The sequence below is a fragment of the Heliconius melpomene genome, chromosome 10 (genome assembly GCF_056956725.1).
Source record: "Heliconius melpomene rosina isolate 202511_hmr_F chromosome 10, ASM5695672v1, whole genome shotgun sequence".
NCBI lineage: Eukaryota > Metazoa > Arthropoda > Insecta > Lepidoptera > Nymphalidae > Heliconius > Heliconius melpomene.
Genome location: NC_140398.1, coordinates 16721455 through 16737554, shown reverse-complemented (window position 1 = coordinate 16737554; position 16100 = coordinate 16721455). Strand labels below are relative to the sequence as shown.

General features: G+C 32.7%; 4 protein-coding genes across 4 annotated transcripts; all 4 read left to right on the top strand.

The window, feature by feature from the left end:
• The first annotated feature begins 1685 nt into the window (after positions 1 to 1685).
• Positions 1686 to 2850, top strand: LOC146535967 (uncharacterized). The gene is made up of 2 exons (XM_085191857.1): positions 1686 to 1787; positions 2194 to 2850. Exons 1-2 carry the CDS (start codon positions 1718 to 1720, stop codon positions 2607 to 2609), a joined length of 486 nt encoding a protein of 161 aa, XP_085047983.1. The 5' UTR covers positions 1686 to 1717; the 3' UTR covers positions 2610 to 2850.
• Positions 2851 to 7038: 4188 nt separating this feature from the next.
• On the top strand, positions 7039 to 7996 carry LOC146535966 (uncharacterized). The gene is made up of 3 exons (XM_085191197.1): positions 7039 to 7093; positions 7464 to 7736; positions 7800 to 7996. The coding sequence occupies exons 1-3, from the start codon at positions 7039 to 7041 to the stop codon at positions 7994 to 7996; spliced, it is 525 nt and encodes a 174-aa protein (XP_085047323.1).
• Positions 7997 to 10112: 2116 nt separating this feature from the next.
• Positions 10113 to 11256, top strand: LOC146535965 (uncharacterized). Its single transcript, XM_085191879.1, has 2 exons — positions 10113 to 10227; positions 10374 to 11256. Exons 1-2 carry the CDS (start codon positions 10158 to 10160, stop codon positions 11075 to 11077), a joined length of 774 nt encoding a protein of 257 aa, XP_085048005.1. The 5' UTR covers positions 10113 to 10157; the 3' UTR covers positions 11078 to 11256.
• A 2170-nt stretch (positions 11257 to 13426) lies between these two features.
• On the top strand, positions 13427 to 14615 carry LOC146535964 (uncharacterized). The gene is made up of 2 exons (XM_085191858.1): positions 13427 to 13550; positions 13642 to 14615. Exons 1-2 carry the CDS (start codon positions 13481 to 13483, stop codon positions 14589 to 14591), a joined length of 1020 nt encoding a protein of 339 aa, XP_085047984.1. The 5' UTR covers positions 13427 to 13480; the 3' UTR covers positions 14592 to 14615.
• The last annotated feature ends 1485 nt before the right edge of the window (positions 14616 to 16100 follow it).

Genomic DNA, 16100 nt, shown 5'->3' with positions numbered 1-16100 from the left:
ATAGAAACATGAAATTTTGACAGATGTTTACTTTCGTAATCTGGACATCTACTAAGAAGGGATTTTGCAAAATTTTAACCCTAAAGGGAGGAAAAAGGGGTTGAAAGTTTGTATGGAAAAAAAATTAAATCGACACCGATTTTTATAAAATTTGAAATTCAGACTCTTAAACATATTTAATTGAATACGTGTTTCATGGTTTTTTAGAATTTACCCCCTAAGAGTGCCAATAAGGGGTTGAAAGAGTCCGCTAGTTTATACATAAAATCATGAATAACTGTTTTCGTAATTGTGACCAAGTCAGAAAACAACCAAAACAACCAACACAATATAAGAAATTTTTAACAAATATATTAACGAACGAAAAATATGGCTCCAAAAAGTACAAATCCTTAGTTTGAGAGAAGGAATAGAATCTTACCTGTATTTCTTTAATTTGAGAACTTTACTTAATTCTTAAATATTAACAAAATAATACTACAATTATAATCTTCACCGACTTCGTCTATGGTTAAACCTGAAATGTTTTTCAAAAAGGGGTTCAGGCTGCTTAAGAGGATGTCGTTGGCGGTGAGGGAGCTCCCTGCGGGACTGGAACATAGACTTACAAACATCGATAGGGCTGAGAACTTATCTGTAAAAATGAGAGATACTTGTTTTAGCACAGCGATATCTAGTAGTGATAAAGTTCGGGAAATTACTGGCACAGGACTGGTGCATCTTGCGTAAACGAAGTGTTGAATTACTTTAATTTTATATTTTCTCGTAAGGTTCACATCCAAATTACACGATATAAAAACTTATTTTCGTTACAATTTCTTGATGATGGAATAACTTTCGCTCGTAGGTTTCAGTATGAAATAAAAAACGCTCAAATATCATTTGATTTTTTTATGATTTAATTATAAAATATATTTAGTGTCGCGGACTTTTTTAATTAAGAAATAAGCCATCATGTTAAAGCACTCCTAAAGAATGCTGGTTTCATACAAAAAAAAGGAAATTCACATCACTTTACTGTTTTATTACAATATAAAAAAATAGATAGGTGCAAGTATTCTGGGGGAGCTTAGTCGAAATGCCGCATTGAGCTTTTTTGTTGAAGCATTTAATATGTCCAAGTCGAACTAAGGAAAAGAGAGAGTGACGCAGTGTTAGATTCTATCCGTTTAAATAACAAAAAAATATTAGCAATTTCATTTATGTGTCTTATATTTTTTTTTAAAAGGAAACCTGGGAACATTTTTTTTCAAATAGGACCGTCGTGATCCTTTCTGACTGTAAATGCGACGGTTGTGGGTTCGATTCCCACTCGGGAGAATCAAATATTTAATATATACCTTTACCCGCTATGGTAAAATCGCGGCGTTGAGTTTCACCACTCAACACCGAATACCTCGAGAACTTGGCGATAAGTGGGGAATAGAGTGTCTTAACACTAGGTTCCCAGGTTTCCACTTCCTAATAATTTAGATTATAAATTATTACCAAAATTATGAATAGGGACATTACCTAGCACTGAACAAACCCAAACAATACATATTACGTAAAGAAAGACATGGAATAGTACAATATTTACTTAACCAAATCAATTCACACGTGCCAGTGTACGCAAGCTATTAGCACAGTATGATGCAGGAACTTATTCTTCATATTTTGACAATTGATCTTCATATATATATAAAATGAATATGTTAGTTTTTGCCATAAATAAAAAATGGTTCCTCTTAGTAACATCTTTTTAGCTATTGTTCTTGTACAATGTTCTGCTCGTAGCGTGGAACGTGGTACGTATAATATTTACATAGTATATTATTATTTATTATTTTTCTAGACTTTTCTTTAATAGTTTTTTTGGATTTAATTCGTTGTAGTTGTTATAACTTATACCATTTTCCTATATTATAACGTGACCAATATTGGTTATAGAAAGAAGAAGGGCTGATATGATCACTTATATATCAGTCAGTACTCGGTTATTGAAATCGATATTGAAAGACAAAGCGTAATATTCGATCATTTAAGAGGCAATATTATACTGGACGGAGAGTAGACATGCCTGTTGTCCTTAATATGAAAGATGTGAGAAAGAAGTGCTGCAAGATATATATTTTGTGTTTTTGCTTTCAAAAAATATATTTATTATATTTACAAGGTAATTAATTAATTTATAATTAACAAAAATCATTTCAGATGGCGATGGCGTCCTAATTCAAAGACTAAAACGATCCTACGGGTGCGATTCACCAATAGACCAACCTTATTGGCCTCCACCGCCTCCACCCCCACCTCCACCCCCACCTCCACCTCCACCACCGCCTCCAGAAAACTACTGGGGATCTCCGATACATCCTCCACCTCCACCACCTTCAGAAAACTACTGGCCTCCAATACAACCCCCACCTCCATCACCTCCAATCTACTGGGACCCCCCACACCACCACCACCACCACCATGATTTTGGCTCAGACCATAACCTCGAAAAGCTAATTGATAATAACAACGGTTTACCTTGTGACGACTGCAATAAAAATGCAGCTCTAAGCAATTCTTATAGTGTAAATGGTAATGCTATAGCTATTGCTATTTCAAAATCTAACGGAAAATGATAATATAAAATAAATAAAAAATAAACTATGCGACACTATAAATATTTTATTAATTAATATTAATTTAAAATATATTTTGTTTATAACAACTTTCCATTATATTTAATTAATTAATTAAATAATGTTTTAAGTAAAGCCATTAAAAGCTATTCCATATGGCCAAACTAGTGAATTAAGTAGCATAGGCTAAAGTCATTTGAATAAATAAATAAAAAAGTGGAAAATAAAAATCTTTACTGTATATAGTATTTGCATTCTCCTCATAAAAGATTCTAATTGGCACTAAAAATAGTGTTATAGTAATAATGATCAATAACTGAATTCTTTTTAAGAAATCGCCTTAATTTGTTTTTAATTTATTAATAAGATTATATTTTATTTTGTATGAAAATATTTGAATATTTAAATATTTTTCCAACCGATAAGTGGGTCCCGACGAACCTAGAAACTAGGTGATTGTGAATTCAAATCTTATTTTGGGCAAATTTTTGTATTTAGAATCCTTTTTCCCTGGATTACTAAAAATAAATCTACAATTTCTTTTCTTCTGTGCTGCTTTTCCGTATGTCTTTTTATTATTTAATTTCCCTACTATAAATCCAATTTTAAATTTGAAAATAATTCATTACCCGACTGGGAACCGATCCCACAACCGCCGCGCTTAAAGTCAGACGCTGTGCCGACGGCCTCATAATTTTATTTGGCAAACATAATTACACTAGTCTCCACTTACATTAGCATTTTGCTAAAAACTTTCATAAAGGTGTTATTCCTGTCACCAATATGTCAAAACACTAACAACCATTTAATTTCAAAGTATATAAAACTGATATGCTAATATAAGATGCCGTTAAGTTTCATTTTTAAGCTATGTCTTCAATTAATATTGATTAAAAATTAAAATTTTTATTTAAATTTCACTCATATAAATTTAATTTAATAAAAAATAAAAATAATAAAATTTAGAACTGGATGTTGGTCTGACGTACTCATATCAACATCTAAATTTAGTATGAAACATTGTATGTAGTAGAACGATTGAATATCATTAATGAATACTAAGAAAGTGAGATTATTACAGAAAGACCTACCAGGCGTAGCGTATAATATATTACGCATTATAAACGTGATAGGTGATGGTTCGATTCTCACTCCAGAGAATAAAATATATTTTTTATATACTCGCTCTGATAACAAGACAAAGCGTGCCGTTGAGTTCCTAAATTTAATACGTAATGTCTCGAAATTTGGGTGGAGCCTGGGAACACTAGTTCCCTTCTGTCTACCGGGGTAAAGCGTGAAGCTAAAAAAATAGTGGGAACCTAATTCACAATCGCTTTTAGGAGACGCCCACTGCTTCTCGATACCATTAGTTATACAGGTAAAGTTATAAAACACTATTAGTATTAAAAAAACATTAATTTCAATAAGATACATTCCATATATTTACTAATGGCGACAATTCTAGATTAAACAGTTTAAGTTATGATACTTTATATCGATCTAGGTCTCAAATCTGCTGCCAAATTTACATAATATTAAAATTTATATTACTTTGTATCGCTGTACATATCAGAATGTGTTTTTTATTAACTTTAATTTAGTAGCTAACTGGTTAAAAGGATTACGTTGTTTTTATGGAGGAAATGGATGAAAATTATAGTTTTTCTATGATAATAAATTACTTTTATTTCTACGGGAGCAGTTAGATTTAAACAGGTTAATTATATCCGTTTGTCATTTTATTAGTTGTTTGCTTATAGAATTAAGATAAGAAATATTTATAAATACCGTAGTGACTCAGTCGGTTTAATTGTTATAGCTGGGGATAGTTCATATTCAAATTCAATATATATTCATTATGCAAATAAATGATAGAGTATTTGTTTGATAACATCGTCGGAAAAACAAAAAGGGCTCTGAAGGCAATTCTAGTGACAGTTGCCATGAAACTTAACATTTGTTGTTTTTTTTTCAAATATTAGAATAAGTATTTTATTATTTATCATGCACACACAAAAATAGAAGAATCCCAAGATATTTATTGCTTTCAACAATATACTACATAAACTTGTAACAAATTCTTAAGGGAAAACCGCAAATATATTTTTTTTAATGTGTGAAATTGTATATTTTTTATATTTATCTACTTTGTTTTCTTTCAGTCCATATAGTGTACAAAATCCCTTTATATGAAATCTGCTTATTTACGCTATGACGTCGACGTTACTAAAACAACTAATTATTTTTTAAAAAAAACAAAGACTATTTACATAAACATTTTACGTCATATTAAGAAACACCCACGTTCGACCTCAGAGGCAGCCGTGAGGTTCATTAGTTTCTATATAAAGGAAGTACGTAATAAATTATTTCCATATATGTACATTTTTAACATCCGTTTTTATATTAAAAATACATCAAAATATGGATACTAGAACATAAGAACAGTGTTACACCACTCAGTTCCCCACTTTCCGCACAATTTTCCAAACATTGCTTGTAGAGTGTAAGAATTTAACGTCGCGCTTTGTTACCAGAATGTTAGCCTTCCCCGAGTGGGGAACTAGCATATTTAAGCTTCATAATATAATAATGTTATACATTTAATTAAGTAAAGTAAGATTTCTTAATTATTTTTATTTCCTGGCTCTGGTAAGGGAACAAAGCACGGGGTTGAGTTTCTCCATTTAACGCGCAATGCCTCGAGAATCCGGTGAAAAGTGATGAATGGAAGTGTTGAACAGAGTGTCTTTAGATAAGGTTCCCAGGATCCCTTTGCTACCCTGCTATGTACGGGATAAAGTGTGAAGCTAGAAAAAATATAAAAAAATGAACCTTAAGCTGGTTTTAAGCTAATCTGAGTAAAATTTTAAAAGCTAAGGTCGTTGTACTCTTTATTAATTCCTTAGTAAATTTAAAAAGAAACCTACAAAGCTCAATTAGATTGACAATTTCGTATTCAGCGGACGATCAGTGTTGACATTTATTATCTTTACACTATTTTACGATGTTGCCAATCTGAGAAAACCCCACATCCACCGGTTTTCAATTTAATTCTAGCCTTATTAATTTTTGATGACTTAAAATGTTTGTGTAGAAATAATTATAATTAATTAGACCGTCGTGACGCATCGGCATAAAATCTGAACTGAAAGGGGACAGTTGTGGGTTCGATTTGCAGTCGGGAAAATTAATAATTCCGTCGTTCCGGCAACAAGATAAACTGTGGCATTCATTTCTGCCACTCAACAGGCAACATCTTGAACATTTGATTAAAAGTGCTTTAACATTATGTAGCCTCTGCCCCTTCATTCATTAATCATCGAGTTTCGTTAGAAACACACAAAAAAAAACTTTCTTGAAAGTTTTTTTTTGACTATTTTTTAATCTTCTTGTTGTTGAGGGTGGAAATGAGGCGTGGCGTTTAATTCAGCCACTCAACACGCAATGCCTTCAGAATTTGGCGGAAAGTGGTGAGTGTAGTGTCTTAACACTAGATTCCCTCTGCCTATCCTCCTACATACCGTATACAGCATGAAGCAGAAAAAAATACATTACCTATTTTTTTACTTCTCCGTATAACTAGTTTTTCTAAGTCTAAAACATTAAGGTTCAAAGTTTAGTCTAGACAAATTACACCTATTAAGTTAATCCTAGAACAAATTAGATAAAGACTTTGACAGCTATATGAACATTAAAAGTAATATGTTCAATACATTAAGAAATAATATATTTGAATAACAGTGGAAATGTAATTTAGCGAGTTTAAAGTAGTAGGTATCGAAGATTGTTTTTTTTATATTACTGACCTATAATAATAATGAACGTTGTTTTACCAAGCTTAAAATTTCGAGACGTCGTCGTCGTCGAGTGAAGCTATGAAGAAGTGAGTTCGATTTCCGCTCGAAAGTCCGTCCGGTCTTTAAAAAGAAATGTTTCTTAATATTGTTAGTATGTGGCATTAAGTGTTAAAACTTATATATATACTTTGTTTTAAAAATTGGAAAAGTGCGCTATACAATTCTGTTTAGCTTACACTTCATTTTCCGTTGTGTGTAGAGTGGCGGAACTCAACACTGTACTTTGCCGTACTAGAACGCATACATGAAATTAATTATTTTTTTCAACTGGAGATCTCACAACTGTTCCATTTCCCCATAAAATTTCAGCAAAATCGTTTATATAGCTATAATATATTTATTAAATTACATTTATGAAAAAATGCAATTTTGGTTATTTTATGTCATTTCGCAAAGCAAAAGACATCAACGATCACAACTTCCGTATCTTCTAAGGGCGAGGTCACATTACTTCCGTAGCAAATTCTAATTTGGCTTCAACGTGGGAGTCGACCTCGGATGATTGAACTATAAAACTTATTTGATGCGAAAAAAAATATCAGTTCAAAGATCTAACGGAATACATGATGGCGAATCTTTTGCTCTACTTGCTCGTAGCGGTGGCCCATGCCTTGGGTGAAGGTAGTAATTTACTCAGATTTATTGCTAATTTTATTGTAAGGCTGGCAATGTCGACAGAGACGAGAATTATATTTACCGTTAAATTAAAGTTTTAATATGTTACTAGGTTTTGGTTTAGAATAACGTCTAAGTAATTTATACTGTTATAAAAATAATAAATAACGTTATATAATATTATATATATATTTATATATAATATTAACGTTATAAAATTTATTGGATAACTAGGAAAAGGGCGGCCTAGAAATTAAGGCGAAAAATGGAGAATGGAATGTCTTAACACCTTATTATGTGCGGAATAGAGCGTGAAGGTAAAAAAAATATTAATTTAATATTAATTAAATTAATAATGTTATTTTTGTTATTTTAGATTTTGGCTACAACGGAGAACCAAGGCATTTAAAAAATAAGCTATGTTCCAAATTAGGTTTATGTGGAGGATATGGTGGCCAGGGCGGATATGGTGGCCAGGGAGACTATGGTGGATATCAGGGCTATAACCAAGGATATCCTATCCCACCTATAAATATTGGAATAAGTCAATCTCAGTCTTCAACCAGTGCTGGAGGTGGAGGATACAGCAACGGAAACTATCCTTACAACTATCAATACAACAATGGTTATCCTAACCACGGTTATAATGGTTACAATGGTTACAATGGTTACAATGGATATAATAGCTACCATGGTTACAACAATAATCAAGGAAATTATGAGAAACCCGGTTATTTTGGTAACGGTTTTGGTTCCTATAACAACCAGTTTAATGGAAACTATTACGGTGGTAACGGAGGAGGCTACGGGTTCCAAAGACCCTTTGGATACAACGATGATTATGACGACATTAGACCGATATACGAAGATAATGAGGAATACAGCCGGTCAAATGACAAAAAGGAATAAATTGATTTATTTTTTTATACTTAAAGTAGCAGTATACTGTGATAATGTATTTTGACATTTTTGTATTTAATTATTATCTATTAAATCCTATATTCAACGTAAAACAATATATTACTTATAAAATATTTTAGTGTTTTTACTTTCCCATTTTAGTACACAGAAAATAAAAAAATATTACTCGCTGAATATTTTTGGATATTGTATACCGTAATTAGGAGAGTCATGGTGCAGTAGTACAAGCGTGTGACTGTAAACGCGACGGTAGCGGATTCAATTCCCACTAGGGAGAAGGAATTATTATTTATTAATATTTTCGTTTATTCACATCACGCACACAGCCTACCTACCCTGGTATTGTGTGTTGAGTAGCGAAACTGAACGCCGCGTTTTGCCTCGAGACCACAGCTAAGAAATGGAAATATAAATTTATATAAATATTTCATTGGCGTCTACATAATTGAATTATTAAATATAGATAGGAATCGCATACGATAATATAATATTTAATAATATTAAATGTATAAATATACATTAATTAGTTTATTCACCTTCATTTTAATTCAATAGAGGATTTTTATAATTTTCAATAAGCCGAGAGTGTTTTATAACTCTATTCACAGGAAGCTGTAATTACTACCTTGTCAATGTACCGTTTAGTAGTTAAAGCTATGAATTATTGATATTCGGTTATAATTATATGTTGTTAACGAAAAATAAATAAAGAATATGTTATTAATATAGATTCTGTAAAATAACAAGGTGTGTTTTCGTTGCTCTAACAGGCAATAACTCTAAAACACTACAAACTCTAATATAGCATCAATGCCTCAAGGAAGCTACTACTAGTAACTTAGTTACTTTTGCTTTAAAAAAGTAAATGTAAATCTCTCTCTGATAACCAAGTTTCTTAGCAAAGAGAGATTTTTTGTTCTTAGTGTGCAATAACACTTCAAAAACCAAAAAAAAACTAATTTGTCATTTTTAAAAGTTGGAAAAGGAAGTTTGTAAAAATCTTCCTTCAGAGATGCGTTAACATAAGTAACTTAACATAAATAAACTTAACATAAATAAGTTTTTACAAGCTTAAGGTTTAAAGCGTATAAGAATTACGACACTTTGATAAGAACTTTAATTACTTGGATAGTTTCTAAGAGACGCAGGTTCGAATCCCGCTACGTTCAAATTTTTGCTAAAAGTATAATGAATTATCAAAATTGATAATGCCATTAAATGATGTAATAAACTTTTAGGCATAAGATTTCGATATTATGAAATAAAATAATAATTAACTATTAAATTGAAATCGTCATTTATTACTCAAATATTATCTTTAATTTATTACAACTTACATTGTCACATACATACTTTAAAAATATTTGTGCGATTTAAATACCTTATTAAAAAATAATTACGACGTTTTACGATCTTCTTTTATTGACATTGACAATTATTGTTATAAATTCCCTTGTCGACATTTTTATCAATTATTTAGCGTAACCAATAAACATATTATTGCACTATCACATATAAACATACAAAAATATAAATCAAGAGGAAATGAGAGAAAAATCTGGTTAAACTAAATTATATTTGACATATTATGTTGCAAAATGATAAAAAAATAAATTAAAGCGGAATTAAAATAAATAAAAATGATTTTACTAAACAAAATGGATCAAAACATAAAGTTAAAGTGTTCGTAACTACTTATAAAACGGAAACATAAATTAGGATTCTTGACTTAATATCCTTATAAACTGTATATATCATAATTTACGACATTTTTTTACTAACATGAACAGCAAGCAGTTAAAAAGAACATTTTTTAGTATCGTCTTGATATCGCGGTCTGAGCTCATCTAATTGATTTGGCGTGAAGCTATAAACAATTGCGAACTGGATCATCCAGTTTATATGCGGTATTGATATTTTATAAAAAATCATTAATTATGCTATTTTACATACTAATTTAGAATTTATGGTATCACTAATATATAATATAATCATATGTTACTTTACCGTAATATGAATTTATGAGTGTCAATGTCTCGATATTGACCCAGTGATGAAAGTGGGGGGATCATTTCTAGTATAAAAGCTTGGAGAAATGATTCAGAGGTACATTACACTTACGGCGAAAGGCAGTTTTGAAAAATCCAAAATGATTGCTAAGCTTTTTGTAGTCATCTCCTCCGTGGTCGCTGTTAGCAGCGCGCTGCCGATTCTATATGGTAAGTAAAGTTTAGGTACTAACAACTTCAACTAAAGTGCAAATAAAACAATAGTCATTACAGTAATAAACTCAATTAATCAATTTATTGCATCCAAAATATAAAAGAATAAAAAATTGTTGTAATAAAATGAAATTTATTTTCAGAAAACCAAATGCCAATCTACATATGGCGTACTGCTCGCGCCCCTAACGTAGCTTTTGGTTTCGGCAGTGGGTTCAGTAGCAACATTGGTGGCATCAGTCAGTCCAACAGCATTGGAGCTTCTTTCCAAAGTGGCGACGCTGAAGCTTACGGCGCAGGATTAGCCGGCAATGGCAATATCGCTCAAGGAATTGGATACGCTCATGCTGCTCCTTACCGTCAAGTTCTCTCACCTCTAGGACTACAACAGTCTGTTGCTTCATCATACAGTAACTCCTTCGGAAGAAACTATGGATTAGCATCGTCATCTTCTCAGAACTTTGGCAACTCCGGACTATCTCTTTCCTCTGCTCAAAGCAACAATGGATTTGGATCGGCAGTTTCGGCTGTTCAGAACAATGGACGTAACGGATTCGATTCTGCTGTATCCAGCGCTAGCTCAAACGGCCTAGGTTTCGGTGTAGCCCAGTCCGCCGCCCAAAACGTGGGAGGTTATGGATCAGTTGTATCTTTATCTCAAAACCAAGGATTAAATAACTTCGGCTCAGCTATTTCTGCCGCAAACAACATTGGTGGATACGGATCTAGTATTGCGCACTCTGTTCAGCAGAATGGTAGACATTTGCAACAAAGCGGTGCTAGCAGCATCAATGGCCCCGGCATCCAAGCTTCTCAGTCTCATGCCATCAACAGTGGCTTTTACTAATAATTATTAAATTTAATAATTTATTTATTTATTTAATATTTAAATTAGAGCAGTAAACAAGTTTTTGATATGGTTAAAGACTGATGGCTGAGGACTGAATATTTTTCGACAGAATGTAAAGATATTGAGATGATTGTTTCACACTTATCTCAATATCTATTGTACAAAGTGCTTTCCATAAATAAATGACTGTTTTTGCAAATTATCCTTTTATTTATCCATGTTATAAGAAAAAAAATATATCTCGATAGTTTAGACTTAAAAAAGTTTATAATATTCAATACCTTGAAGAAATAGAGTCACATATTCAATATGGTATAGCATACATAAAAATGCTTTTTCGAAAAATAAGTTTTACCAGAATTCACTTAAATTGTAGATTATTAACTATGAACTATGTTATCTAAATATAGTTATTGTTTGAACAAATTGACCAACCCAACCCGACACTGTGTTGAAAATGTAACTGGACTTGTGTAAATAGTAAACTTTTTCAGAAACTGAAGTTTACCTTAGCCAGAGCCCTTTCATTCTGATACCTCACCTGAACTTACGGCTTGAATACCAAACTTTGTCCCCCTTTTAAGGCTATATATTGTTACTTGTTAGAGAGGACGAAGGCACATATTTGCAGACACTCTGCTTTCTACAGTCCACCCCATTTTGACATACTGATTCCATTTTATAGTCCACTAGTCCGAGATGTAACAACATTAGTTAAATAGTGTAGGAGAATTATTCTCATTCCTTCAAAAAAATATTACAGTCTTGTTTTTATATTCAGCTTCGCCTTGTATCCCACACACAGCAGGGTAGGCAGAGGGAATCTAGTGTTAAGACACTCCGTTCCCCACTTTCTTCCGAATTCTGTAGGCATTGCGCGTTGAGTGGCAGAACTCAACGCCGCGCTTTGTCTCGACACCAGAGCGAAGTAATTGAAATATAAACGTAAATAAAAAATTCTCTTACTCGAATGGGGATCGAACCCACAACTGTCACGTTACAGTCATGACGGCCTCTTTTTTTTAGTTTTTATATTATTTAGTTATATAATATATCAGTGAGTTAGTTAAAAAATTAAGACAAAACCTTATGATTACTAGATTTTATCTGCGGTTTCACATTCTCGCGGTCATAAAAATAACTGAGAGTTCTATCTAAGTGCTCGATATAACTTTGGGTTTATCTTCGTTCTTCTTCTTTATCCTACACACACATTTAATTTCAATTCGAAGCTGTCGCTCCTGAGATAAATGCGTTGAAACATTTCAACTTTAAAATATTAGTATAGATAAATCATAGTATTTTTTTTGTGATAAGCTAAAATCCTAATTGTAATAGTAATTAAAAAGTGAAAATATTAAAATGAATATACATAAAATAATAAATTAACGGTAATACAAATTATTATTATAGTTTGATGAAGAACAAATAAGTATGTATATATAAATGCAATAAAAATAAGATGGCTTAAGCTTGATAGCTCATCAACTTTCAGTACATTGTCACTAAATAAATTAAAGTATTAAATTTTGACATGATATATTGTATATAGAAATTAAAAAAATAGCTTCACGCTCTTTCCCGCATAAAGCAGGGTAGGCAGAGGGAACCTACTGTTAGGAGTTTAAGACACTCTGTTCTCTAATTATTGCCGAATTTTTCCAGGCATTGCGTGTTGAGTTGTAGAACTCAACGCCGGGCTTATAAATAATAATTACGGTCATACTATTTAGAATTATTTTAAAAAAATGCAAAATTGAAGTTGCTAAACTGAAAAGACTTAAAGCCGCTGTAGCGCAAGGATACCAACGTACGACTGTAAGCCCGACGGTTGTGGGTTCGCTCCACTACTAGGAATGAAATATTTTATATTTTCATTTCCCCCCTCTGCAAAGTGCGGTGTTGAGGTCCGCCACTCAACACGCAGTACCTTTAGATTTCTTATTTTTTATGCGCTTCATTAACCTTTTGCCGAAACTCAACGCAGCATTTCGAAGAACTACCCTGGTAAATTGAAAACCTACACTTAATAGTTAGACATTTTTTAAAATAAAATTTTCTACAGCGTCTAAGTTTCGTGCTCAGACGAGCATCGAGTAAAATAGCTGCGATACAAATGGCAATAGACGTTCGCATTGGAGCAGAAGCTTGGTTGTCATAAACATTCTTTTATTACGCCATTTTACATATTAATTTTGAATAAATAAGAAAATTATAATATCACTCGATCAGGACCTGAAAATTTACCGTTTAGATTTACGAGTGTCAACGTATTGACCAAAAGCAAGGGAGGGGATTTTTTTTAGTATATAAACTAAGAGAAATGTTTCACTGGTACATTTCACACATCGTCGAAAGCTATTCAGCCAGTAACAATCAGAAGATTTAAAAAAAATCAAAATGTTTAGTAAGCTTTCTTTCGTGATCTCAGCTGTGCTCGCGCTTGGCAGCGCGTTGCCGGTTCTATATGGTAAGTACAAAACAAATAATATTAATAGCATAATTTTAAACTATATTGTATATCTTTAAGCTTATGCTCAATTGTATATTTTTATTTTCAGAAAATCAAATGCCTGCCCTTATCTCAGTTGTGCCTGATGCTCGAGGACCCCTCGTTCATGGTGTGCCGAGCATGGTGTATCATCCTGCTCTACCTCTAGGACTACAACAGTCTGCCTCTTCGGCTCTTAGCCAGCCAAACTTTGGTCTAGCGTCCTCATTTGCTCAAAACTTGGGCAATTCAGGTTTATCTTTATCTTCCGCTCAAAGCTACAATGGTTATGCTCCAGCAATGTCAGGCTTACCAAATAACGCCTGGGCACAACACCACGGCCTAAAGCCTTCTCTGTCAGCTTCACAAAGTAATGCCGTGGTTCAAAGTCATGCCTTAAAACCAGCACTGTCTGGTGTACAACAAGGTGCCTTAGGTCAAAACCAGGGCTTAAAACCAGCAGCCGCACAAAACATTGTATTAAATCAAAATCAAGGTTTGAAACCAGCAGGTGCACAAAACAGCGCGATGAATCAAAACCAAAACCTCAAACCAGCAGTTTCTAATGCACACAACAACGCTCACAACAACGCTCTCAACAACGCCCACAATAACGCAGTTGCCCAAAATCAAGGTTTCGTACCAGCGGTTGCACACAACAATGTTTTAGGTTACCAACAATCTCAAGCTCAAGCAGTTGCATCTCAGGTCCATAATGGAAACAAAGGCTACGAATCTGCTCTATCCAGCGCCAGCTCTAATGGTTCAGGATATGGATCTGCCCAATCTGTTGCCCAAAATATTGGTGGATACGGATCCGCCCTATCTGCTTCTCAGAACCAAGGATGGAACAACTTTGGGTCAGCAGTTTCCGCTGCAAACAATTTCGGAGGTTATGGATCAAGTTTCGCCCAGTCCGCCCAGCAGAACGGCAGACATGTGCAACAGAGCGGTGCTAGCAGCATCAATGCTCCTGGATTCCAAGCTTCCCAATCCCACGCCATTAACAGTGGCTTTTAATTTAATTTAATTATTTAATAATTTATTTTCTATTTATTTTTCTATTTAAATGGAATATTAAACTGTGAAATTGCCATATAATTTTGTATGTAGAAAGAGAAATCTCCAATTTTTACTGTTTAATGTGACAAAATAAATACTTTTCTGTGTAAAATATATTTTTATTTATTCACAGCTTTTCCAATTCTGAAATCGGTTCTTAAATTAGAGAGTATTATCTATACTTGCTATGAGATATACTTTCATTATTTTTTAATAATAAATCATAGATAAATTATCAGGATACAAATGATATATGATATAAAATTTATTTGTTTAAAGCCTATAAACTTTTAAAGTCTTACGACTAAAAGAGAAAACAATGTAATAATAAGTTAATTTAAAACTTAATTTAGCTTGCATATCTACTCGTATGTAGTACCTACCTACATTTATCTACCTAATCATTACAAATTCTTTGTTATGTATAAGAAATATATTTTTACACAAAGATATATTTACATACCTTTATGTTTATTTTGTTCGTTTTATTTTTTTTTTTCTTCATGCTGTATCCTGCACATAGCCGGGTAGTCAGAGGGAACCTGAGAACCTAGCGTTAAGACACTCCGTTCTTATTAAGACACTTCGTTAACCACTTTCCGCCGAATTCTGGAGTCATTCAATTTAGAGTAGCGAAATTCAATGTCGCACTTTGCTTCGTTACCAGAGCGAGTGAATAAAAATATTAAAAATGTTATTTTCTGAAATGGGAATCGAGCCAACAACCCGTCGCGCTTACAGTGGCACTCTTGTGCCCCTGATGTCAAACAGACATCATAAAGAGTTAGAAGGGTTTCTAGGACGTAGAAACTGAATTTGAAACATTTTCTTTTCACCTAGACTCATTATTCTGCAAAATATATCAGAGTGGACAGAGAGAAACTTTTTAGAGAGAGATAATAAACTCAGACATTGCATGTTGACTGATGGAATTCAACACAAAACTTATAATAATAATTGCCCTGAATGCGTATTTTCTACTTATAAAAGAGAAAATAAACCATTAAAAGATGACTAACAGGAATCTATTAAGATATGATTAAAGCCAGTCGTAGCGCAGGGGCAAAAGTTTAACTGGAAACGCGACTGGTCGTGAGTACGATCTGACTCGAGTAAATTTTTTACTACATCAATGAGATGATATATTAGATTATTTATGACGTAGTTTTGATAAATTCTTTAATAACCATTAAATATAATTTTAAGCAACATTATTTATATACCCTTATTTTCTGAGACGATCATATATTTCAATTTCAATAACGAAGGTACACTAAAACAATACTTTACTACGCCAAGGAAACTTAAATAATTTTCTCAGTCATAAATTTTTTTACTAATATTAAGGTTGTAAAATCATGTTTTCAATTTTTAAGCAAATTAAATATTTTTATTAACTTAAATCAACCTGGGCGGCCCGTTAAAGACTACATACAGTGTTAAAGCAATATAATTTAATTACCTGTA

Bases quoted from the DNA above. Each gene is read 5' to 3' on its own strand.
- LOC146535966 (XM_085191197.1), top strand. From the start codon at position 7,039: ATGGCGAATCTTTTGCTCTACTTGCTCGTAGCGGTGGCCCATGCCTTG. The intron at 7,094-7,463 runs GTAGTAATTTAC...TTGTTATTTTAG, and splicing joins GGCCCATGCCTTGGGTGAAG to ATTTTGGCTACAACGGAGAA. The intron at 7,737-7,799 runs GTTACAATGGTT...ACAATAATCAAG, and splicing joins TCCTAACCACGGTTATAATG to GAAATTATGAGAAACCCGGT.
- LOC146535967 (XM_085191857.1), top strand. From the start codon at position 1,718: ATGGTTCCTCTTAGTAACATCTTTTTAGCTATTGTTCTTGTACAATGT. The intron at 1,788-2,193 runs GTACGTATAATA...AAATCATTTCAG, and splicing joins TGCTCGTAGCGTGGAACGTG to ATGGCGATGGCGTCCTAATT.
- LOC146535964 (XM_085191858.1), top strand. From the start codon at position 13,481: ATGTTTAGTAAGCTTTCTTTCGTGATCTCAGCTGTGCTCGCGCTTGGC. The intron at 13,551-13,641 runs GTAAGTACAAAA...TTTTATTTTCAG, and splicing joins CGCGTTGCCGGTTCTATATG to AAAATCAAATGCCTGCCCTT.
- LOC146535965 (XM_085191879.1), top strand. From the start codon at position 10,158: ATGATTGCTAAGCTTTTTGTAGTCATCTCCTCCGTGGTCGCTGTTAGC. The intron at 10,228-10,373 runs GTAAGTAAAGTT...ATTTATTTTCAG, and splicing joins CGCGCTGCCGATTCTATATG to AAAACCAAATGCCAATCTAC.